Source organism: Natrix helvetica, assembly GCF_964273705.1.
Source record: "Natrix helvetica genome assembly, chromosome: 6".
Lineage (NCBI taxonomy): Eukaryota > Metazoa > Chordata > Lepidosauria > Squamata > Natricidae > Natrix > Natrix helvetica.
In genome coordinates, this window is record NC_138553.1 from 31764824 (window position 1) to 31791612 (window position 26789).

Below are 26789 nucleotides of genomic sequence, written 5' to 3' on the forward strand. Positions count from 1 at the left end.
AAAGAATATAAAAAGTAGAAGAAGAAAAACTAATCTGTTCAATTTAAAGAATAGGAAACATTTGCAAAAGTTCCATCCGTGAAAGAATTTTTTTAAAAAAAGGATAACACACTGTCTAATGTAGCTTAATTTCACCCCTTGTTCTCTTCTGTTTTCAAATTTAATTTAGCTTTACTTTTTTTGGGGGTAATTTCTTTTATAATAATACAATTTCCTCACCAGATGGACACACTTTCTCTTTCCGTTTTCCTCCCGTTCCGGAGCTGTCCCAACTTCAGCAGCTTCAATGGCTGCGCTTCTGTCACTGGCAAAAAGAGATTCTCCTGGATCAATCAGGCAGCTTGTAGTGTCCCTGAGATCAGCAGGACGTACTCTTCCCTGTCACCGTCTCTTCAGGACGGTTTAGGTCCAAAAGGACCATCCAGCGGCAAAAGTATCGACTGTGATCTTGGAGCTCCAAGATCGCATGTCGTGTCATCGGGATGTCAGCTCCTCCTCTCCATCAGTGCATCTTATAGTCCGAAAAATATGGTACCTAAATCAAGGGTCTCCAACCTTGGTTGCTTTAAGAATTGTGGACTTCAACTCTCAGAATTCCCCAGGCAGCCATGCCGGGGGGGGGGGGGGCATGGGCAGAGCTGCGGTGGGTGGGGTTGTGCATGCCTGCCCGGGAGCGGGGGGGGGCAACGGGGCACAGGTGGGTGTGCACATTGCATTATGGATGTGTGTGCATGCACATCTGTCGCGCTCGCACACACTTTTGGCATGTGGTGACAAAAAGGTTAGTCATCACTGCTCTTCCCAAATATTGTTATTTGGTAGCCAGCCATCTCATCGAGCAGCATACAAAATTTAAAAAAAAAACAATGCAACAAAATAAAACAATATAAAACATAATTTTCAGGAAAGTGCATGTGATTTCCCTAACAATACAGCCACTTTGCAGGCTCCATACCCATGTTGCTGATCCCCAGGCCGGGCAGCAAAACTATGTTTTCAGGTCTTTCTGGAATGCCACCTAGTTAAGGGCCAATCTCATCTAAGTGGGAATGATATTCCAAAAGATGGAAGCAACTGTGGAAAATTGTGGTGTGATTATATTGCTTTGGGGAGGGGGGAATCTGCCTTCAGTTACTTCAAACAAATTTAGGATAATTAATGTCTTTATTGTTGTTGTTTTTTAAAGATCTACATGTTGTTCATCTTTGATTTGGCATACAAGTTGGATAACAGCAAATTTTTATTTGTTCCTTCACTTATTTTAATCCAGATTCTCTCTACACTGAGATCATTCAGAGTAACCGTACTTAAAATGTAACTCCTTCCTCATTCCATAGTTTCTATACCTTTTGAACCAACTTCAGTCATAGTATTCCTTTTCTGAATTTTCAGCTTGCTAGAATTCCATTATGTCTATTAAACTATATTTGCTTTTGGTTCTAAGAGTTCACACTCATCTTGTTTATTTCCCATACTGTGATAGATATCCAATGTCAAACATTTTTTTATCTCATCTAGTGAACTTTCTGTTTTGTTTGATTACCTTCCTTATGGAAACTTACCTCTTCTGTCAATTTTTCTGGTAACATCTCATTTGTATAATCTGATAAGTCTTTATCCTTTCTTACCTTAAGTGTGGCCACTTGCTTTGCCAACCCTTCTGCTTGCTGCACAATAGTCAGGTTGTTCTCCTGTGCACTGCTTGGAGAATCCAAGCATAGGTTATCTTCTGTCTATTTGGCCAGAGACAGAAGTAAAAGCTTTGGCCATACCTCTTCCTCTCGGCTGAGTCCAGTTTTTCTTCTCAGTCTTTCTAGAGAGACACATGTAATTTATTCTCCATGCTTAGATTTTTCTAAAAGAGCTACAAAACTTCCAAAGAAGGTAGGCTTCGTTGCGGCAGGGGTCCTTTCATCCCCCCTGCTAAGGCAGAGTGCAGCAGTGCTCATCATTCGACCGCTGTGGCTGGTGCACGGTCAGATTGCATTCCAGCAGTTTGGCAGAGCGCTGACAACTGTTTTTGCACCAGAAAGGAGCGGCAAATCGCTGCAAGCCGATCCAGGCCTTTTGGGCTCTTCAAGTGCCCGCACCCAGCCTCCTTAGATGCCGGTACCTCCACACCTCAGGCGATTCTTGCTGGACCGAGACTTCGGCTCTTGCTCTAACTTTCATCTCCTCTTTTCACGCTTGCAAACCATGTTGTCGGTTTTGCGCCATTTCTTTTGATTGGCATCCATTCACAGTGAGTTATTGCGCTCTCCCTTGGATCGTTTGAAGAGCAGAGAAATATTTCAGATTCACTACCCAGCCTTGTAATTGTGGGTTTTTTTCCCAGGCTTGGGATTTGCCCAAAATTTGTATTACAGCTAGAGCAGGAAAATCAGCTAGCAGTAACAGTTCGGACCATTTTCAAATGGCGGACCGCTCATTGCCTGCAAGCAGCAGCCTAGCTGAACCTTCCCCCAGGCAACAGAGGTTGGAAGATTCTGACTCCAGAGGAGCTAGGTCAGCTTCAAGAGGGCCTTCAGCCAAGTCCCAGGCCATGGATTCAAGGAGAGTTTCATCAGCCTCTGAGAAAGATGCAAAAAGGAAGCAAAAAGCTTTGGAAAACCACATCTCAATGGCCCAGAAGCAGGCAGGGCTTCCAGAAATCCAGTGGGCAGGCCTGAGGTTTCCCGCCCTTTGGAGACAGAACTGCCCTCACAGATTCTAGAAGATAGCCAACTAAATTGATCACCTAATGACTCCAATGAGATGCATCCTTTTCAGGCAGCCTCTTATGAGGAGAATGTTGCTCCCCTCTCCTGCCTGGCATCAGCAGGATTGGAGCCCACTTCAGATATTAGGCTTTCTGCCCCGGCAGCTACCTTTACTCCCACAGTAGTGGGGCTCCACTCTGGGGAGGGTCAGGGCCCTGGTCTCTCAGAAATTGTGTAACATCATCGCTGAGACCATATCGCAGGACATAGAGATAGCACTGTTCCAGAGAGGATTTCCATACCACCCACCACCAGGGCTCCCTCGATTATCAGGCCTGCAACCCCAGACTCAAACTGGTCTGGCTTACATGCAGGATTCCCATTCTCCACCTCCTTTCCTCTGTAGTAAGGTTTCAATCATGGGGGATGATGATCCAGGGGATGAGGACCTATCTGAGGATGAAGGCCTCATCCCAGACAAACCTTCGTTCACAAGGCTGATTTGTTCTGCCCTATTTAAGACTTTGCTCTTTAAGGCCAAAACAATGGCCAATATAGGGGAGGCAAATAAGCTGGCAAATACGTCCCCAGCTTCTCAGAGCCTAGCGATCTATTGTTCACAGAGTCAGTGAAGGAACAAAGGGTCATTCCTTCCCCAAAGCTATTTGTAGATGTCATTCAGCGACAGTGGCCCCAACCTGGCTTCATTGCTGCCCCCAGTGGGATTGATAGGAAGATGTATGGGGTGGATCAGGACCTTGAGGAGCTCATTAAATTACCGACTGTGGACGCTCCTCTGGCCTCTTTGGCCATCCTCCCTTCTGACATAGTGAATGGTGTAAGAGCTGAGGATAGAAAGGCAGAGATGTCTTCTCGCAAGACGCACCAGACAACTAGATCAGTCACAGCGGCTTCTTTCTTTAATGGGGCATCCTTGCTCTGGCTCTGTCAAATGCAGTCCCCAGCCTCCCCTGGGGACAGCAGGCTGCAGCAGGATATTAATAAACTGATAGCATCCACTGAATATTCAGCAGATGTAACCCTCAACGCGGATAAATTCGCATCTAGGACCATGGTGTCTAACGTTACCTCTCGTCGCCTCCTCTGGCTGCATCACTGGCAGGCTGATATGAAATCAAAGTGGAGGTTAGCCTCAGCTCACTTTAAGGGTGGCAACCTTTTTGGGGAGGCACTGGACCATATCCTAGTTATTTATTTTATTTATTTATTTATTTCGATTTATCAGTCGCCCCCTCTCCGCAAAGGGACTCGGGGCGACGTACAATTAAATCAAAATACAAGTGTAGCATGGAGGAGGTAACACCAATATTTAACAGTCAAGTTCAAATAAATAACAATAAATTAAAACAATTAAAACAGTTAAAACAGTTAAAAACCCCAAAATTTACGTATAAAATATTAAAATATTAAAATTGCCAGGGAGGTTAGAAAGTTCTAGTTAAGCCAGGCCGGCTAGTTGGAACAGGTGGGTCTTGAGTTTCGTGCGGAAGGAGCGGAGATCGGTCGTTGTCCTGATATCTGGGGGGAGGTCATTCCAAAGGGCTGGGCCCATCACAGAGAAGGCCCTATTCCTGGGCGCCGCCCTCTGACACTGCCTGGTGGACGGCACCCGGAGGAGTCCCTCTCTGTGAGAGCGAATTGGTCGCAGGGATGTATGGGGCAGAATGCGATCCCGCAGATAGCTAGGTCCTGTGCCATGGAGCGCTTTGAAGATGGTAACTAACACCTTGAAGCGCACCCGGTAGACCACAGGGAGCCAGTGCAGGAGAGGTGTTATATGGGAGAACCTCGTTCTCCCCATGATTGCCCGCGCGGCCGCATTCTGGACCAGTTGCAGTCTCCGGGTGCATCTCAAGGGGAGCCCCATGTAGAGAGCATTACAGTAGTCCAGGTGAGACGTCACCAGCGCGTGAGTGACTGTGCAGAGGGCATCCCGGTCCAATAGGGGACGCAATTGGCGCACCAGGCGAACCTGGTGGAACGCCCCCCTCGCCACGGCTGCCACATGGTCATCCATAGACAGCCGGGCATCAAGGAGGACACCCAAATTGCGCGCCCGCTCCACGGGGGCCAGTTGCTCGCCCCCAATGGCCAGCGATGGAATGCACTGGTTGAACCGGGGGGCCGGTAGCCACAGCCACTCCGTCTTGGAGGGGTTGAGTCTGAGTCTGTTGTCTCCCATCCAGACCCGTACGGCTTCCAAACACCGGAACATCACTTCAAGGGCCTCGTTGGGGTGGTTTGGGGTGGAAATGTACAGCTGTGTATCATCAGCGTACAGATGGTATCCCACCCCAAAACCATGGATGATCTCGCCCAGCAGCTTCATATATGTGTTGAACAGGAGAGGTGAGAGGACCGACCCCTGCGGCACCCCACAAGTGAGCGGCCTCAGGGTCGACCTCTGCTCCCCTGCCAACACACATTGCGTCCGGTCGGAGAGGTAGGAGTGGAACCACCGCAACACGGTGCCCCCTACCCCCAACCCCCCCAGCCGGCGCAGTAGGATACCATGGTCGATGGTATCAAAAGCCGCTGAGAGATCTAATAGGACCAGGATAGAGGAACAGCCCCTATCTCTGGCCCTCCAGAGATCATCCACCAACACGACCAAGGCTGTCTCCGTGCTATGCCCGGGCCGGAAGCCGGACTGGCGCGGGTCTAGATACTCAGATTCCTCCAGGTGACGTGGGAACTGCTGAGCCACCACACACTCTACAACCTTCGTTAAAAAAGGAAGGTTGGAGACAGGACGATAATTTGCTAGCTCCATCGGGTCCAGGGAAGGCTTCTTGAGCAAGGGCCTCACAGCCGCCTCTTTCAAGGCGGCTGGCAGGAACCCCTCACTCAATGAAGCGTTCACAGGTCCCAATAGCCAGCCTCGTGTGACCTCCCAGGATGCCAGCACAAGCCAGGAGGGACATGGGTCCAATAGACATGTGGTGGCTCGCAGTCGCCCACGCAACCTGTCCAAATCCTCGGTGGCAACAGAGTCAAACTCCTCCCAGCATGGTCTCTCAAGACTCGCCTCGGACGTCCCCCCTGGAACACTGAAGGGGGCCCATTCCCTCCGGATTTGAGCGATTTTATCCTGCAGATATTCCCCAAATTCCTCTGCCCTGCCCTGCAAAGGGGGCTCCCGCTGCCTCTGTGACAAGAGGGAGCGGGTCACCCGAAACAGGGCGGCAGGACGGTTCTCTGCGGATGCAATAAGAGTGGCACAGTATCGACGTTTGGCCGCTCTTAATGCCACAAGGTAAGTCCTTAAGTAGGTTCTTACCTGTGTTCGGGCAAATTCGGAGCGAGAGGATCTCCATCTGCTCTCTAGGCGTCTCTTGTGGCGTTTCATCACCCTTAGCTCCTCGTTGAACCAGGGAGCCAGGGCGGTTCGTTGCCACCGGAGAGACCGCAAAGGCGCAACCCGGTCTAAGGCCCTGGTGGCCGCACTATTCCATGCAGCCACCAAGTCCTCCATCCGGGAGCGGGTCAGGTCCACAGGAAGTGGTCCAAGCTCCGTCTGGAACCTATCCGGTTCCATCAGGCGCCTGGGGCGGAACCATCTAGGACAATCTGGTTCCGCCTCCCCGCGGCGGGGGGTAGCGCCAGGGAAATCGAGCCGGAGAAGTGAGTGATCTGACCATGACAGGGGCGTGATGGCTAGATCCCCTACTCCTAGATCACTCGTCCACTGGTCGGAGATAAAAACAAGATCCAGTGTGTGGCCTCCCTCGTGCGTGGGGCTCTGAATTACTTGAGTCAGATCCATGGCTGCCATGGAAGCCATGAACTCCCGAACTGCCTCGGATGCTTTCTCCCATCGACGGCAGGTTGAAATCCCCCATAACTAAAAGTTTGGGGGTCTCAACCGCCATCTCAGTGATCTGCTCAAGGAGTTCGGGCAGGGCCGCTGATGTATAGCGAGGAGCCAAGTATACAATCAGCAGGCCCAACTGCCTCCTTGGGCCCCATCTCACGCCCGGAGATTCACACCCGGATATCTGCGGCACAGTGAATTCTCTCGGTTCCAGATTCTCCCGTATAATTATCGCTACCCCACCACCCCTGCCCTGGGCCCGTGGCTGATGGAATACACGGTAGCCCGGCGGGCACATTTCCACGAGGGGCAGACCTCCCTCGTGGCCCAACCAGGTCTCCGTTATTCCTGCGAGGTCCGGCTCCCCCTCTGAAATCAGATCGTTAATGAGGGGGGCCTTTTTGACCACGGACCTCACATTACACAGCATCAGCCTGAGGCTCTGGCTCTGTAGAACCTGACCACCTAGAATGCGGGGGTTGGTACAAACGACCGGGTGTGTCCAACGACCACGGTCTCCCAACCGACTACACGTTCTTCTATTGTCCTCGCATCTGCCCCTCTCTACGACTGTAGGTATCACAGAGCCCTCTATAGGAATGTTATTTTCCCTCCCCTCCCCCGCTCCGCTCACTTCCCTCCTGACCACACCTGTTCGCCTGGCTCTAACCACACTCCTGGCCTGTGTAACCCTCCCCCCCACCCTGGAGCCCCCTAAAATATTTAAAAAACATTTGATTAAAAACCCCCTAATTCCCCGCTTCCTCCACCTCTCTGGGTTAATAAACCCGTCATCAAGATGGGCCCTGGAAAGGGCAGGGGGCCATAACTGCGAGAGGGGGGACTCTCGCAACCGTAGCAAGTCTGATCTCAGTTGAGGATAAGGGTAAGAGGAAGACTCGTCCTCACATGTACAGGAGGGCGGAGTGAAAGACCACCCCCTACTATCGCAGCAGGTATGATAGGCAGAACCAATGGCCGTTTTACCAGGACAGAAATAGGTTGCAGAGCCAATCCAAACAGCCCTTTCGTGGGGGTGGCGGCCGTCCCTTCCGCAGGGGGAAATTACTCCAACCCGAGTCTACCCATAGGCGGCCGCCTGGCATCCTTTGCGGATCAGTGGGATCAGATAACATCAGATGCCTGGGTCAGGTCAACAGTAAGAGAGGGTCTCCGGCTGGAGTTCCTCGCCCCTCCCCTGACACTCTTCAGGACTTTCTCCCCCTCCAGGGACCTGGAGAGACACCACCTGATGCTCCAGGCAATCCAGCACCTGCTAAACATTTGGGCGGTCGAGCCGGTCCCTCAGGAGGAGTGGGGTCAAAGCGTGTACTCAAACCTCTTTGTGGCCCCGAAGAGCTCCAGGGGATGGAGAGCAATTCTGGACTTGAAGTGTCTGAATTCCTTCCTGATCTACCGGCACTTCAAGATGTCCTCACTCAAATCCATATTGCTGGGAATCAGGCGGGGCGACTTCATGGCGTCAATAGTCCTAACAGAGGCTTACTTGCATATCCCGATTCAGCCATCTCACCGCAAATTCCTCCATTTCTCCCATGGGGGTCGACATTATCAGTACAGGGCTCTCCCCTTCGGCCTGGCCTCTGCTCCCCGCACATTTACGAAGGTCCTGGTGGCAATGGCGGCTCACCTCAGGTCCAGACCGGTGAGACTTCATTGCTATCTCGACCACATGCTCGTACTAGCCCAACCCAAAGCAGAAGCAATCTGGGATTTACAGATTACCATCCAGATGCTGCAATCCCTGGGGTTCTCTATCAATTTCCCCAAGAGCCATTTCTCCCCCTCGATAACAATTCTCCACTTGGGCACAGTAATAGACTCGAGATCAGGCCTAGTTCATCTTTCACCAGAATGTCTAACAAGTCTGCAAACACTTACACGACGCGTCCACGCGAGTTGGTCCGCTTCCATCCTGACCTTGGCCCGATTGTTGGGCAAGATGGTGTCGTGCATAGGGATCGTCCCGTGGGCGCGACTGCATTCCAGAACACTCCAGTAGACCCCCATTCCGTTTCAATGAAGGAGGTTGAGTAATTCACCGCACCCCTTTCGGCTTACATCCGACCTCCGCTGGTCCCTGAAGTGGTGGTTGTCTCGGTCCTTGAACCGCGTGGCCGGGTTCTGGGAACCGAACCGCATATTCATCACTACAGACGCCAGCCTCTTTGGATGGGGAGCGGTGATGGAGTCCAACCTGGCGCAGGGGCGGTGGTCTAGATCTGACCTGCGCCACAATATCAATTGGCTGGAGCTGGAGGCGGCCCGCCTAGCCCTTTTTCACTTTCGGGACTCAATAGCCAACCGACATGTCCTCCTCTTAATGGACAATATCGCTACGAAGGCCCACATAAATCGTCAAGGGGGGACCCATTCCATGAGCCTGTGGTAGGAGGCTTGGAAGCTCGGCCAGTGGGCAGAGAAGAACCTGGCATCGAGCCTATCAGAGCACATCTCGGGGGTTGCCAATCACCAGGCAGACTGGCTGAGCCGGGCGACAGTGGATCTCGGCGAGTGGCAGCTGGACCCAGAGTTATTTCACAGAATCTGTCTCAAGTTCAGCAATCCACTGGTGGACTTGTTTGCAAGCCCGAGCAACGCCCTGCTTCCCCGATTCTTTTCCCACTTTCCTGCACAAGATGCAGAGGGCATGGACGCTCTCCGAAGCCCGTGGGCCCCCCGGCCTTCTTTATGCCTTTCCCCCGCTTCCTCTCATCCAGGGCACCCTGAGGAAAATAGTGTTAGAGAGGGCCCATGTCATCCTGGTGGCCCCGTTTTGGCCGAGGCATCCCTGGTTCAGCTGTCCAGCTGTCAGTGTCCCCACACTGGAGGATTCCTCAGGAGGAGGTCACCAATGGCCTCAGGAGGAGGTCGCCAATGGCTCCAGCTGACCGCCTGGCACTTGAGCGGCATATCCTGAGGAACGCAAGCCTGTCTGCCAAAGTTACCTTCACTATCGAGGGGTCCAGACGTCCAGTGACCACTCGCATTTATAATTCAATGTGATACGCCTTTGAGTCATGGTGTGGAGGTTTCAGATTAATCCAGCCTCGGTCGCCCAGGTCCTCGAATTCCTACAACACGGGCTAGACCAGGGCCTATCCCATAACACGTTGTGGAGACAGACAGCTGCCCTGTCTTCAGTCCTAGCCAGGGAGAGTCACAGTTAACTCAGTCACCGTTGGTGAAACGCTTCCTTAAGGGTGCGCAAAACCTGTGCCCTCCCCTGGTTCACAGGTTCCCTACATGGGACCTGTCCCTGGTCCTTAGGGCCCTAACAGACGCCCCCTTCGAACCTTTGAGGACTGTCCACCTTAGATTCATCATCCTAAAAATGGTTTTCCTTGTGGCCATCACCTCGGCCAGACGCATTTCTGAATTGGCCGCCCTGTCGTCTAAGGAGGACTTGTGTCAGTTCCACCAGGACAGGGTCGTCTTGAGGCTAAATCCGACCTTCTTACCAAAGGTTAACTTCATGTTTCATAGGGCACAGGAAGTTATCCTGTCCAACTTCTGCCCCTCCCCGGCTCACGAGAGGGAGGTCAGTTGGCATCGCCTGGATGTCCGCCGCGCCCTCCGCATTTATCTCAGGCACACATCCCCCTTTCAGCAGTCAGAGGCTTTTTTTCTGTCCTTCCTTCCTAGATCTCAGGGGGCTACGGTATCTTCCGCCACTATCGGTCAGTGGGAGCGGCAGGCCATTTCAGAGGCCTACCAGGCAGTTCATTGGGTTCCACTGCAGGAAATCACAGCCCACTCTACCAGGAGCACGGCTACCACAGCTGCCTGGGCTACCAGGACTCCGCTAGAGGATATCTGTAGGGCGGCTACCTGGGCTTCCCCATCCCCCTTTATCCGACACTACCATCTGGATCATTATGCTTCGCAGGATGCAGCCTTTAGCCGTAGAGTTCTCCCAACAGGTGGCGACCACCCCTCCCCTAGAGCATATGGCCCGCCCTGGGACTTAGCTTGGGCATGTCCCTGCTGTAGCCCCTCCCACCAAAGCCACAGGAAAAAGAGTGTTGGTCCTTATCTGAACGCTTCTTTTATGTGGTGAAGGTGGGAGGGGCTACTTTCCCACCCTGAGTTATAGCGTAGGGGTCGGGGTGGTCTGGCTTTTTTGTTTGCAATGTATGTGGTGTTGTTTTCCTTACATATTGCTATCAGCTTTTTCCATTTGACCTCAAAAACTGGGAGCCAGGAGGGAAAGGAGGATACTTAAGAAAAATCCCTCAGTCTCTGGACCAATCAGGCTGTAACAAACCCTGCTCTAGCCCCTCCCACCTTTGCCACATAAACGAAGCGTTCAGGTAGGGACCAATGCTCTTTCTATAATTCTCAAGGAGGCTTACCTCCATGTCCCTAGTCGGTTTTCTCACAGAAATTTCCTCAGGTTCTCTTATGCTGGGCTCCACTTCCAATACAGGGACCTGCCCTTTAGTCTTTCATTGGCCTCCAGAACCTTCACCAAGCTATTAGCAGTGGGTGCGGCTCACCGTTGAGAGAAGCCTGTAAGGATCCAATGTTACCAGGACAACATCCTCATCCAGTCGTTGTGCCCGCTTCAAGCAAGACAATATCTCTGGTTTAGAGTCCAAACACTCCAGAGACATGGGTTTTCAATAAACCTGGAAAAAAGTCACATGATACCTTCCACCAGTCTTCTCCATCTGGGAGCAGTGATAAACACAGAGATCTGCAAAGTTTATCTCTCTCAGGAATGTTGTTCCAGCACAATAGCATAAGTCTATTGTGGATCGATTCAGAGCACAACACACTGTGCAAGTGCTTCTTCTTTCCCAATTGTTGGGAAAAATGATCTCATGTATATCAATCGTTCCCTGGACATGTTTATACGCATGGACCCTTCAGTGGTTCCTGCTGCCACGTCAGAGGTCCGGGAGCAGCAGTTCCAATGCCAAGGTCCGAGTCCCTCTGAAAGTGATTCGTTCCCTGGATTGGTGGACATCACCAGCCATGAAAAGAAGATGCCTGTTCAAGGAATCCAGCCATGTCAGCATAACGTCAGGCACCAGTCTCTTCGGCGGGGGAACTCATCTGCAATCTTTGGTAACTCAAGGACGGTGGTCTCTGGAAGACTTGCAACATAACATCAACTGCGTGGAACTGAGAGCAGGGCATCTGGCGCTCCACCACTTCCAGGGACCGATATCCAGCTGACATACTATGTTACTAACAGACAATATAGCAGTCAAAGCGCATATAAACCGGCAGGGGGGCACGCATTCCAGGGCACTCGTGCAGGAAGCAGAGCAGATGGGCCTTTGGGTGGAGAAGCACCTCCTCTCCCTACAGGCAGAACACATCTCGGCAGCCTCTAACATACAGGTGGACTGGTTGAGCCAAACCACCATTGACCAGTTCAAATAGTGCCTGCATCTGGACCTCTTCCAATAGCTGTCCGAAAAGTTCAGTCGCCCCACTGTGGACCTGTTTGCCACTCTGGAGAACACCCATCTGCTAAACTTCTTCTCCCAGTTCCCATCCTGGTGGGGGCTGAAGGAACCAACGCTGTCCACTGTCCGTGGTCTCCCAGCTTCATGTACACCTTTCCTCCCCTTCCCCTCATTCCAAAGGTTATCAAAAAGGTGTTGGCAGAGGGGGTGGAGGTTCTTCTCGTGGCTCCCCACTGGCCCAGAAGACCATGGTTTGCAGATTTGACAGGACTGTCTGTATCTCGCTCCTGGAGGATACTCCAGGGCAGGATCTCCCTCAGCCAAGGGGCCTTGGTGCATCTAGACCCCCAATGGCTCCAGTTGACCGTATGGCACTTCAGAAGGAGAACATTCTGGAGCTAAAATATGTTTAGCTGGAGTTTTAACTCCCTATACAATGGGTAGTTAGGTAATGGATTGAACCTTTTTTCTTCAGATTTTTGTTGTAGTAGTAGATATTGGCATAGTAATTGTGTAGCAAGAATGTGTTCATTCATTAAAGAAGTCTTTAGCATTTTAGTTTAGAGTTGTGGGAATGCTATTGCTGTCTCCAGACAGGGCAGATTTTTTTTCCTCCATTGCTTTTACAAGATAGTTTTCTTGAAAGAGGAAGAATAAGTTTTGGCTTGACTGTTTTTACTAAATTAATAAATTATATAGAGTTTTCCACAATTGCAGAAAAACATTATTTAGAAGTTGATTAACCTATATCTAGTTTGGAAGAGTAACTTTTAGCACTTTGCTAGATTTCCCCTGAAATAGTTGAATTGATATGATTTGGAGAAGAAATAGAACAGTTTTTGGTATTACAGCTTCTGTACACATAATATTATTTTTCTTTACATTAATGATAAGATATAAGATAGAAAGCTATATTTTAAAATTAACTTAATAATCATGTTTCTTCATAATATCTAAGATTAGGTTTGAAACAACACTCTAATAACATCAGTATAGTTATAAAACTTTAACACAAAATATAGTAATTATATATTCTAAATAGGTCTATTCTCTCAAAAGATTAAAAAGAGGTATTAGCAATGTTCTAAGTAATTTTTATTAAGAATGAGCATTGTACAATCAGTTTACCAGTTATCTACCATATTTTTTGGAGTATAAGACGCACCAGAGTATAAGACACACGAAGGTTTTGAAGAGGCAAATTTTTAGGTCCGAAGGGACCATCCAGCGGCAAAAGTATCAACTGCGATCTCGGAGCTCCAAGATGACACGTAGTACCGTCGCGACGTCAGTTCCTTTCTCCCCCAACTGTGTGATCTTTGAATACTGACATACTCTCAGCCCTAGGAAGCAGACGATGGCAAACCCTTCTGAAATCTTGCTAAGAAAAATGCAGGGACTTGTTTGGGCAATTGCTAAGAGTTAACATTGACTTGAAGGTACACCTAGACAAAAAGATGTACCTTGAGAATTTATGCAGTGTTCTTTTAAATAAATTAACTGAACCTACGAGATACTAAAAAATAATCATCACATTTACCAGACCAATAGACAACCACCACGCCCAAATTGATCACCCATGGATTTGAAAGTGGGGAGGCACCATACATTTACTGAGAATAGAAGGAGAATGGTTGCAGATACCTGCAGGTTAAACCTCTGTTTACATAATAATTTTAAATTCTTTCTGTAACTTCTGAATAGTGCATACAATTTCTTCATTACAGGTACTCATTCTGTGTCCATAGAAGTAAAAGAATAAAGAAAGAAATATTTCAGTACCCCAAATATTTAGTTCAACTTACATTAAGTAACTTGAGATAAATAGATTCATCCCCATTAGAGCAGCAGGTATTATCCTCATCTGGGAGTAAGAGTCATTGAACTCATTAATTTTATTTATAGAGTCTATAGAGATGTTTTATATACAGAGTAATTATGCTTTTTGTTTAGAGCAGTGTCTCTTAGCCTTAGCAGCTTTCAAATGTGGCCCCCAAACTCCCAGAATTCCTTAGTCAGCCTCAGTACTGGCTATAACATATAAATATATTCAAAGCCAAGGGCAATCAACTATTGATTTTGATGGGTTTCTGTGAGTAAGCTTGATTGTCAGAGTCAGGGAAGGAAGCAAAGCAGGTACTGTAGAGTACATGTCTATATTTTTTTTTTTGTCTTGTGGAGAGATTGCTTAGGGTCCTTTTCCTTTAACTGAACAGGCATCAGAGTTAATATCTTGGAGGTGGGGGTGTAAATAGGTTGCTTTGACTTCACTAAGTTACCAATTGAGCTTAAAAGGAAAGACTACTTGACTTCATTTCCTAAAGTGCAGTCGACATTTATTTATTTGACTAACCAAATTGATTTCAACTAAAAGATTTTTTTAGAATAACTCACAAGAGTGGAGATGAAGACACTAGAATTACATTATATTAAATCATGTAAATACAGTTTATAGAATTGTTTCATGTATTCAGCTCTTTATATAAGTCGGTCAGAAACACAGTCCATAATAATTACTGGAACTGTATGGTTGTAGGTATAATAACAGAATATGGAGAGTTTTTTTTCTCTTGGTTCAAAGAGAACCAAGATGGGGCAAACTGGAGTTTCTGTCTCAGCCCTCCTCTCTTTTTAAGACTAAAGTATTGCTTACATAACTGCATTTCTTCCAGCTATTTTTTTTGTTCGCCACAGTTTTTAATAGTTTTCCTCTTTTATCTCATGAAAACTCCATTATGGTTGTAATGCTTGAAGGAGTCATGTGTAGTGATTTCAAGAATTGGTATTGCACTATGACCACTTTTTACTCTTTTGGTTTATTTTGTATACTTCAGATAGTTCAGGATGAACTTTGAAAGAATTCCCTTATTTAGTTCTGAACTCAAAGAAAAATGTCATTATTTCTTACTGATCTGTACTTAAGGGAGATCCTTAAGATTGGTAATAAAAGTTGCACAAAAAGTATACAGGGTAGTGCTTAATTGATGTTGTCTATAGACAGTTGTTTATCTAGTATCTCAGTAGAGGTTTTATGCTGAAAAGACCCACTTTCATTTATCTATTTTCAGTGATCTATAACTCAATACGTGACAGTGATAGAGATCCATGAACTTACTTCTTCTATGCTTTATGTATTTGTGTTACTCCATATGAAGGGATGATTCATTTCTGTGTTGGTTATCCAAGACTGCAACTAATTCTAGTGTTTTGAGATTAATCTAGTGTTGAAATCATTTGACATGAGGTACTGTTCAGTAGGGGTGATAATAAATTGGGATTGTGAGCTTTATCTAAGGGATTATATGTAGTGGGGAATTCAAAACAAAATAGCAGTTTCCATCTTGTAGAACCAGCTTCTTGAGAAACTTAAACTACTTTCTGGTTTGCGTTTAAAATAATAGTTATGGTTCCGCCAAGCTAAGCTCCAGGAAGAGGCTTGAAAAAAAAATCACTTTTCTAATTTTTGCTGAACTCAAAAATGCTTTGTCTCCTTTTGATAGTGTCAGCAGCAGCAGACTCCTTCAGTTCAGCAGGCTAGTATGGTATCAACTGCTATGGGATCAGGAGCACCTACAGCAGACCCAGAAAAACGCAAGCTTATACAGCAGCAACTTGTTCTCCTCTTGCATGCTCACAAATGTCAGCGGAGAGAGCAAGCAAATGGAGAAGTAAGACAGTGTAACCTCCCTCACTGTCGAACCATGAAGAATGTCCTCAACCACATGACACATTGCCAGGCTGGAAAATCCTGTCAGGGTAAGTACAACATTTGATTTTCTATATACTTGTGATCATGTTCTGTACAGCAGAAATTGGCAGAAATTAGATCTTAATCTAATGTTAGTACTTTGAATGATTTGTTGGAAGTCAGCAAGGATTTATGTTAAACTTATTTAACATGAGCAACAATAAAATACTTGGCTTTGCTCAGACTGTATTATACTGCTGAAATGAAAACTGGTTTGTAGTTCTAGTATTTAATAGAACGATGAATTTGTGATCAGATTTATTGATTTGTTTAGCACATGGTGTTTTGTTTAGTTCATCCAGGGTACACCGCAGAGGGTGAACTAGCTCCATCCACAGAGTGTCTAACAATGTTCTATGCAAGTGTCATCTGGAGCTTTTCTCCACTGAATTTACCTTGCGTTCAGGCAGGTCTAGCAGTTAGTTTCTTGCTATTTCACAAAGAGCAGTTAGTTTCCCATGGGAATGGTACCTATTTATCTATTTGTATTTTGCATGATTTTGAACTGCTATGTTGACAGAAGCTGAGGCAAATGATAAGAGCTCACTCCATCACACACTGCTAGGGCTCAAACTGCTGGAGTACAGAGAGAGATGACCTTTTCCACTTTAAAAGTTGAAATTGTATTGTACCAACTGTTTCATTTCTAGGAATCAACAGTATATTTCAATTTATATAGATAGTTCAAGAAATGTTCAGGTTTGTGCAAGTCACAAAATATTTTTTTACTTTCTTTTAGTGGCTCATTGTGCATCTTCACGACAAATCATATCTCACTGGAAGAATTGTACCCGGCATGATTGTCCTGTGTGTCTTCCTCTTAAAAATGCTGGGGATAAAAGAAATCAACAATGTAAGAAGTTCTTTACACCATTTATATTTATTGTTATAATATCATTGTTAGGCTATTAACAAAATCAGAATCTTATATTATGTGTACTGTAATTTTATAGTGTTTTTTTTTTACAATGTTATGCAAAGTAAGATGCCTGAGGCTGAAAATCCTTTATAGCAGGGGTGTCAAACTCAAGGACCGGCCCGCGGTGCCTCTGGCAGCCAAAATAGGGCATCCCGTTTTGGCTGGAAGGGTGCTGCAGGAGGCGACATCCGTCTCCCCTGTGGCCGGCCCAAGGAGGAGAACTACAACGCTGATCCGGCCCTTGAAGAAATCCAGTTCGACACCCCTGCTTTATAGGACAAATAGTGTATCAAAAGACGTATTTCTGTTTATTGCATTAATTTATGTGCTGCCTCCTAGGACACTATAAACACTTAGAATGTAATAAAGATGCCTGCACATTTTTTAGTTTTCTTCCTTTACTTTCATCCATGTATTGCAGCCTTTGCTATCCTGCATTTACAGAAGTTATAACACACACAGAAAAGTCCACAAAAGCTTTTAGAATAAAAATCCCTTAAAATAAGTTCCTCAATTACAATTGCAGTAGTTTAATTAATAAGACTTGACTTGGATGACAACAATCAGTATGCCAGGTTATGTTAGGTCATGTTAAGAAAGCAACATACTTAGCTTTTTCAGTGCCTGCAGGAGTGTGACGTTTTAGTAAATCAATATTTCTTCATTGATGAAAGATACATACCAGTGCTGAAATCTATTTTCCCCCTACCGGTTCTGTGGGCGTGGCTTGGGGGTGTCATGTGACTGGGTGGGCGTCACTTTGTAGTCATATGACTCGGGGGTCAAAAGATAGAAACTCACTTTAACAATGTCCTGCTGGAGCAGGGGGTTGGACTAGATGACCTCCAAGTCCCTTCCAGCCCTGGATTACTGTGCTCTTTCAAGGTATTCTCTGAAGCTGTGTCTAGTGCCAGGTTTGTGGTCCTTCCTCCTTCTCCTTTTTCCCTCTCCCCCTCTTCTCTCTCTTTCGCAGCACCCCCCCCACCGCTTTTTAAAGCATTTTCCCCCTGTCAGTTCAGGCAAACCGGCAAGGAAAAAATGTTTGAAAAAACAGAAAAAAAGCTTCTGACGATCGCGTGGGTCACAGCTGAGCCGCACGATCCTCAGAAGCTTTTTTTTTACTACCGGTTCAAAGAACCAAGGACAATTGTCCCTTCCAGTTTGGCCGAACCGGGAGGATTTCGCCCCTGGTACATACCATGCTTTCCCCATAGTTATGCTTTTATTTTTCTATTTTTTCCTTGCCTCTCCTCTACATAACCTCTGCATAACTCTTGATCAAGCTGAATAATTGGCAAAAATAACCAAGACATATTGAGTATGTATTAATAATTTTAAAATAGTAAGAATGAAAGATATTTATAAAATGAGCACCAAGTCATTTTATGAAAATGCACAGTAATTCTGATGAATTTAACACTTAGACATTAATGTTGTTGAATAGGTTTCAAAATTTTATTTCAATTTTTTATTTAAAATTTATAGATTTAAAAATATGGATTAATGTCAATCCAGTTAGATTTTTCTAATCACTTCTCCATCTTTGTGTTTTCATTGCTTCTAGCATTATTAGGTGGTGCTGCAAATTCTGGTTCTGTGGGAGTTGGGCAGCAGACAACACCCAACTTAAATACTACTAACCAGATTGACCCCAGCTCTATTGAAAGGGCTTATGCAGCTCTGGGGCTGACATATCAAGGGAATCAGATGCCAACGCAGACACAGGCTCAAGTGAAAAGTCAGCAGCAAGGACAGTCACCACAGGGGCTTCGCCCCATGAATCCCACAAGTAAGTTCACAGAAGACAAAATATATGTCTCCTATCCAATAAATAGTTTGCTATTTATACATAACAGTCTTTATCTTATCGATGAGCCTTTCGGAAGTGCCAAAAGAAATTTAAATTAGAAAACTATTACAAAAATTGAAAATTTTAATTAAAAAATTGATACCTTTTTCAAAACTCATTTATTGGTACATATTTCTACGTAGGTGGGGGGGAGATGCATCTTGGAAGTGTGGCTGTAATTTTTATTTGATGTGCCTGTGGTCTCAGCAATTTACTAGGTCTCCCTTAAGAATCCTACCGTATTTTCTTATGAAGGAGAGTAATGATAATTATTTCATGCAAATGTTACAAACTATGAATATGTTTAAGTTATAAAAATCAGGGATGGAGTGGATTCTTACATTGTACAGGTATAATACAAACTCATAAAACATTAAGGCTTTGCTTTTTGTAAAACAACATAGTAAAGATTTAATTAGGATATTTTGTTTTGTTTTTCCTAAATAGGTGCTAATCCTATGGGAGTGAATGGAGGAGTTGGAGTTCAAGCCCAGAATCTGCTACCAGATGCAATGTTGCATTCAGCTGTAAATTCTCAAAAGTAAGATTATTTTCATTTAACTTATAACCTTATAAAATTAGCAAAAATGAGTGGTTGCTATAGTTCAGCGATGGCGAACCTTTTTTGGCTTGCGTGCCATAAGTGGGGGGAGCGCAGGGGGGTCGTGTGCAGGTGTGCCGCCCCCATAATGCAATGCGCAACCCCCCAATGTGCATGCGCGCACTACAGGCGCGAACCCGCCCCCATTTTTGCATGCTTTTTTCGCCCTCCCCAGGCTCCAGAGGCTTTATAGGAGCATGGGGAGGGTGAAAGCAGCCTCCCCCGCCCCCCCAGAAGCCCTCCGGAGGCTTCAGGGACCTTCAGGAGGCTTCCCTGAAGCCTCCGAAGCAGTCAAAATGACCCTCTGAGCAAACAGGAAGTCTGTTCCTGAATTTCCGGTTTGCCCGTAGGGCCGTTTTTTTGCGCTCCGGAGGCTTGCTCAGAGGGTCATTTTAAGCGCTCTGAAGGCTTCAGGGACCTTCAAGAGGCTTCCCTGAAGCATCCGGAGCAGTCAAAATGACCCTCCAAACAAACAGGAAGTCTGTTCCTGAATTTCCGGTTTGCCCGTAGGGCCGGTTTTTTGCGCTCCGGAGGCTTCAGGGAAGCTTATGAAGCCTCTGGAGGGCCTCGGGTGGGGGTGGGGGTGAGGCTCTTTTCACCCTCCCCAGGCTCCTATAAAGCCTCTGGAGCCTGAGAGGGCGAAAAATGGCTTTAAAAAAGGGTGAACTCAGCTGGCTAGTGCACGCATGCGCGCTGGCTAGCTGACAAGGCAGCGCCTCGTGTGCCCTGACAAATGGCTCCACGTTCGCCATCGCTGCTATAGTTGAAAGATTTTCAGGTAAGTTAGCACCAATAAGAAAATTTACAGATTGATTCCAGCATCCTAAACTGGGCCTGGAAATGCATTGATTAGTGCTGCCCATCCAATACTTATTAAATTACCCTAACCATTTCAAAATCATTAAGACTAGGAACAGCATTTTGTACCAGCTGCATTTCCATTACTATATTACTCTACATTATCCTGTGAGGTAGTAATTCAGACTGGATATTACTATTACTGAGATTGGAGGGTTTCTCCCCCCCCCCCCTTTTTTTTTTTTTCTGGTAAAGCTACAGCTGGTATACATTCTAAATTGGTTAAAAATTCTCCTAAATATAGCATGAGGTGTCTTGGACGATGCCAAGTAAAGAAAAACATTCAAGTAATGCATTTGAAATGCAGTCTTATATAAAACCAGTTAAAATCCTCATTCAAGGCAGTTCCTTAGTTTTTTTACAATAGCTCTATCTTGTCAGGTTAGATTTGCATGTTATCCTCAAGGAAAGGAGGGGACAGGAGTAAAATCTTGTAAACACAAAAATATTGAAATTTATTTGATTTTGAATGTTCTCGTGTGAAAGTTATAACATCTATAAATTGTGGAAAATTTCATTTTTAGAAAAGAATAGCAGGATTCCATGTTTCCTTTCTCAGTAAAAATAATTGTATTGGGCATTGAAAAAAGTTTGACCATAGTCATTAAAAAAATCAGAGTATTGGATGTAAAAGTAGACATGTTTGAGCTGAATGAAGTAGATATCTTCACTAGAAGTTAATATAAAGTATGAATAAATACTTACACTTATTTTTCTGCATTTTCCGCTAATATACTGCATTTTAGGACAGGTGGAAATCAAATGTATTTCATTTTACTCTTCATCAGGCAGTCCTTGATCATGTGACCAGTGGTGGGATTCATTTTTTCCCTACCAGGTTCCGTGGGCGTGGTTTGGTGGTGGTGGGTGTCATGTGACTGGGTGGGCATGGTCAACTCAACATCGCCCACACCTACTCAGTCATATGACCCCACCAAACCATGCCCATAGAACCCAGTAGGGGGGGAAATTAATTTCTACCTATTTTCTGCCAAGGCCTGGCCTAATCTGTCAAAGGGCTCCTCCTGTATGTTGCCCGCTCTCCCTTCACCAGTCCCGTTTCTGCTCCTTCCGAGGCCCCAGCCCTAGTCTTGCTTCCTCCCCCACGACCGCCTCTTTCTTTGGGCTTACCTTCCTCCCAGCAGCTGCCTCTTTGCCAGCTGCTGCCAGGAAGTGTCTGGAAAAGAGGTAGTGACTGGGAGGTTTCTCGCAGTCACACTGAAAAAGAGAGCTTGCCTTCCGGAGTCTGGACCAGCTGCCACAGGAGGAAGGTAAGCCCAAAGAAAGAGGCGGTCGTGGGGGAGGAAGAAGGGCTAGGGCCAGGCCTCTGAAGGAGCGGAAATAGGACTGGTGAAGGGAGAGTGGACGGCATGCAGGAGGAAGCCACGGGAAGGCCAGAGCCAGGGAATGGCACGTTCCCCAACCTGGCCAAGGTGAATGGCAAGCAGGTAGAGGCTCTGGGGCCTCAGGGAATGGTGGATCCCTGGGCACTGGCCCCCGGCACCTGACCCAAGACGAAGGATGAGTAGCTGGCATGCTTACCTTTGGTAAGCTGAGCAGAGTGGGCAAGATGCGGAGGCAACTGACAAGGCGATTAGCTAGGCCGCATGGCGATGGCAACATATATAGGGGTGGGATGAGCGTTGGGCGGGGCAAGCGAGTGTCAAGCGGGAGACCAGGTGTCAGGCGGGTGGGGTGACTGAGCGGCAATTGGGTGGGCGGGGGCTGGGTCAGCCAGAAGTCACTACCGAACCAGGTCAAATTTCCCCTACCTGTTCACCCGAATCGGTGCAAACCGGCTGAATACCAACTCTGCACGTGACCATGGGGATGCTACAACAAGCATCAGTGTGGAAATTGGCATAAATTATTTTTTCAGTGCCATTGTAAGTTCAAACAATTACTAAACAAAAGGTTATAAGTTGAGGTCTACCTGTATTTGAAGTAATTGAACATGAGTTTATATTTCTTTATAATTGATTTAAATTAAGATAATATAAATTATGAATAAAAAACCATTTAAAAAATAATTGATCAAGTATTGTAGTTGGAAATGCATATGTTTTCTGAAAAAAACACATATTCAGAAGTACAGCATTGACAACCGAAGACTGAGTGAATGTGATGACTTGCTGGATTTTTATTCTCAATATCAAATCCATAACATAATTCTTAAATGCTTCCTTACTTCCCCAAATAAAACTTTCAGAGGTATATAAGAATATTAGGAGTTCTATTTCTAATTTTTGTTTGATTTTAATCTTGATAATTTTGACAAGAGATATTGAAGCTCACATTTAGGAAATAAAAATCATTTTGGGGAAAATACAAAGATTTATCTGCCTAAGATGGCATATAACGCACCTGATCATACCAGAGCAGGAAACCTCTTATAAATATAAGAGCTACATCAATAGAATAAACTACCTTGTCTTCTGTATAGGGTATCACTAAACTTTGTTTTATGGTGCCCCATAAGTTTCCACTTTGTTTTCAGTCCTATGTTGAATGAAAATGCAAATGTTGCTGGTCTGGGGACTATGCCAACTGCAACACATCCTTCTGGTATTGGAATTCGAAAACCATGGCATGAAGATATTACTCAGGATCTCAGAAACCACCTTGTTCATAAACTGTATGTACTGATAAAATGTTCAGACTTCTAAACAAATCTTATAAATAATACAATTGATATAATGAGAATGGTAAACATAATGTAACAAAGTATAAATCTAATGCTTTTTCATAATGTGTGATGGTAATTATTGATTTCTTTTTTACTTATGTAATTGTTGAACCTATCTTTATAGCATGTGGAAGTAGATATAGGGCAAGAATCTAAAGCTAAGGCCGTACATTTCTAATGAAAAGAGAAATTGATATGCCCAAATACTCATATATGAGTATTATGAGTATAAGAAATACTCATAATTTGCTGCTTTGTTAAGTGGATCCTATCATGAGGCAATAAATTCTATGATAAGGAGGCAATCAGTGCCAGAAAGTGTGACCCATATCTGGAAATCCATTTCTTCTACGTTGCCTTGAACTAATTTTAGTTTGTGAGCATTAAAAATTAGTTTCATTGAGTTGCCATACATTGACCCTTCAATAAGATATCTACATTATTTCCAGGACTAATACATTGGTGCACAGCAACATTGTATAGTTGAAAAATTGTATCATTTTATATGCATGCACACTCATCATGTTGTTTTCTTTCAATATAAGCAGTATTATGCAAAGCAAAGAAAAAAAGTGAAATAAATAAATGGCAGAAGATAGAGGAGGAACTTCAAAAACATTTTAATATAAAACCATTCACTATACCGCCCTATGATTTCCTTTCCTTTCATGCTGGTCTTGTTTCGACTATAGCAATACACTATACATTGACTTTTGTTCTTTACATTTTTTACCTCTCTTTTTGAGACCTTATCAACTTCAAGTAACTACAATTTTCCTGATTTTCCCTTTCCTCTTAACCAATTTTGTCTTCCTACATGGCCAATCCATTTCAGCATATTGTTTTTGTATAACTTTCTTTTGTATTCAGTCCATTTTATTTTCAAATGTATAGTGCTTTTTTCTCTCAGATGTGTATATTTGGACTGTATACAGTCTTACTTGGCATTAAACCATGTCACACTTCCCAAATTTTTCTCATTTTCATTTCCCTCTCAATAATAATTTTACCCCACACAAGCCCACACTTTATAATAAATCTCACTGTAGATTTTGCATTCATTGTTGTATCTTCCCTTTGTATAAAAGAACTAATAATACCTTTATTCCAATTGCCATAGATAGATATAGTCTTTGCACACATACTAAAAAGGTTACATAGCCAATCTGTCACAACCCTGAAAATTCCTACTTTCATATATGTCAACAGTAGAATCAAATCATCATAAAGAAAATATATACAGTATCTAGTTGTTGAGAGCTGACATGAACTAGATGGCACCTGATCAATCACTCTAAATTAAACCAATTTCTACCTGCTTTATGTCATATATTTTAACTTTTCCATTCAGAATTTAAACTATGTATTCATCAAGGTCTTAGATAAGTAACATGCCAAGTTGGGAGTTGTAACCCTGGAAAAAGTGGACAGGATCCTCAGATCTGCTAACTTGGTTACCTGTCTATTTAATCATTATACCTTGTGGCTCATGAAGATTGCTTGGGGGGATATAAAATTGCACCCATGGTGTAGTATCTGTTTTGTTGAAGGAGTGGGTAGTTTTGGCCATCATGGGAGTCAGTGGTTCTGGACAATTTTTGTCCAGGTTCCATGATATCCTCCAACCATGTTTTATGAGATGCATTCGTTAACAGCAGGAGTCTGGATGCAAGGCACCTGTTATTACCTCTAAAGCCATTTATGGTATAGGGCCTGGCTATCTGAAGGGCCATCTGTCCTTCATAATTTCTGCTATCCTGTACGATCAGGCAGAGTCGGCACACTTCAAGTGCCATCCATTGAACAGTGTTATCTGATGGGACTTAGGAAGCATGCCTTTTTATAACCTATGCCTGCCATCTGGAACAGCCCCTTAGCGATTATTCAGAAGCACTCTTAAAACCTGACACTCCCCTCTAGGAGTATTGTTGTGTTATATGGCTCTTTTTTAAAGCTTGGGGCGGATGTTGTTTGTTTTATGGATGTCTGATCTTTAGTTTGTATTTTCTAAATTATTTTAATATTGTATGTGGCCCACAATGGTAGTAGAATTAAATGGCCTTAAAATTATAAAATTCCCTCTATTCCTTTTAATCAGACGATTTTAATTTCAATATAGTATATCCTTTCCTTTTCTCCGAATCTATCATACACCATGGTTGTCAACTTTTGGGGTCATGGATACATGGCCTAAATATTAATGGTGTTTTAAGTGTCTGTTGACTAAAATAAAATACATTGATAAAAAGCTATTATAACTTCAGTAATAATTAGCAATGTATTTATTATTTTATTATTCAGAATGTCTACAAATAGTTAACAATACATTGCAATATTTGCGTTTATTCTGCCTGAAGAAAGTTATCTTAATTTTCCTTTGCAGAAGAACAGCATCTCCTTTTTATAAGGGAATTAAAAATAAACCAAGTAGATTTTTTTAATGAGACACCCATTGGTCCCCAGGATTTAGGATTCTATAGGGCCTATTTGATCTATATGGATGTGTGTCAAATAGCAGCTACTTACATGGTATGAGTATATCAGTGGCAAGAAAAAGGTACCTCATCACTAGAGAAAGTGACCAGAAAGAAACGTTTAATATAGTTCCATTGGATTGGAATTACCTAAGAAAGGATCTTGATTCTTCTTTTCTATATTAGTTGGGAAACAAAGTTGCTTGTTTTATGCCTAACTTTGAAAATCAAATAGTGATCTTAAGTTACAGGAATATAGATTTCATTGTTAGTGTTAGGACATTTAAAACAGTTAAGGGAAGTAGAGAGTTTACTTTCACTGTATGTTTGTGAGTAGAGGCTGGAAATCCCTTTGTTGATAGTGCTTCAATTTGGATCCCTGTATTAACCACAATTGTAGACTTGGTGGTGGAAAATCATCAAGCAAAAAAAAAAAAACAAAGCATACACAGACATAGCTAGGAACAGCTTATAAAGCAGGGGTGTCCAAACTTGGGAACTTTAAGACTTGTGGACTTCAACTCCCAGAATTCCCCAGCCAGCATGGCTGACTGGGGAATTCTGGGAGTTGAAGTCCACAAGTCTTAAAGTTCCCAAGTTTGGACACCCCTGTTATAAAGTAACAAAGCAAGCTGGTTAAAGATATGGTTGCTGTAATGATTAAAAGAAAGGTACTTTGTCCGTACTTCTGCACGTTGTCAGTCATCTTTTTCAAACAGTTTTCATAGCTCTAATTGCTAAAAATCCTTTGGGCCCAGACTTCAACAACTATGATCTACTGACTCTTGTGGTAAACCGCTGAAAGAGTCAGCTATAATTTTCTATCATAGCTACAGTATGAAAGCTACAAAGTAATTCCAGAAACTCAAGTAATCCAGTGCTTTCTGTTGAACTGATAGGGCTGAAAAAGGTTGCATTGACTGTGCAGCAGTCAACACGATCTTTTGTGCCTGGCTGTATTCTGTGTTGTATTGAATTACAATTCCTGTTACTTCCAGGTAGCATGGGCAATGAAAACTTTGGTCTGGCACATTTTGGAGGGGTCCTGAATCAAGGAAGGCTGTTCTGTTAGATATCCTTTATTTCCATATTACAAGAAGCTGTGCTGCTGTGATTTGGCAAGACTATTTTGTATTAAACTTAAATAAGGCTGGGTGTACAAGCTTTCAGTCAGTTTTTTTTTTATTGTTTGGGTGCCAGCATAACTGCAGAGTTCCTATATGCTTCTCACTCATAGCAGCATTGATAAGAATATCACAAGAAAGATAAAATACTTGGCTAAATAAATCCCTACTCGCTCCTATTTCGATATGGCTAAATTTTTAAAAATTACTTGAATTGCTTCTCTCCGCCCTTGGCACTAATATTTTAGTTCATAATGGTAACATTTTCTGGATTTCTATACTGGGAAGTGCGAGATGGGTCAGTCACTTGGACCAGAGATTTACTCTTCCCAACTTTTGGACTCATGCTGGAACCCATCTTCAGGGAACTTCTCTCTACTGGAATATGTGCTTTGGGCTGTTCTGTGAGTTGTGTTTATTTGGTGCCTTCCTATTGGTGGCTGTTGTTTCCTTGTGCTGCCAAGTCCTCAGCTTCTAATGCAATAGAGAGAAGCTTCCTGAAGATGGGCTCCAGCATGAGTGCAAAAGCTCAAAAGAGTAAATCTCTGGTCCTGG

General features: G+C 44.5%; 1 protein-coding gene across 1 annotated transcript in view; it reads left to right on the plus strand.

Moving 5' to 3' along the window:
• The window catches only part of EP300 (EP300 lysine acetyltransferase), a 93238-nt gene that overhangs the window by 30770 nt on the left and 35679 nt on the right, over positions 1 to 26789 (plus strand). The window contains exons 4-8 of the mRNA XM_081957174.1: positions 15476 to 15731; positions 16463 to 16576; positions 18207 to 18431; positions 18939 to 19032; positions 22448 to 22585. Of these exons, the coding sequence (XP_081813300.1) occupies positions 15476 to 15731; positions 16463 to 16576; positions 18207 to 18431; positions 18939 to 19032; positions 22448 to 22585 (827 nt within the window). The remainder of the gene's footprint in view (positions 1 to 15475; positions 15732 to 16462; positions 16577 to 18206; positions 18432 to 18938; positions 19033 to 22447; positions 22586 to 26789) is intronic.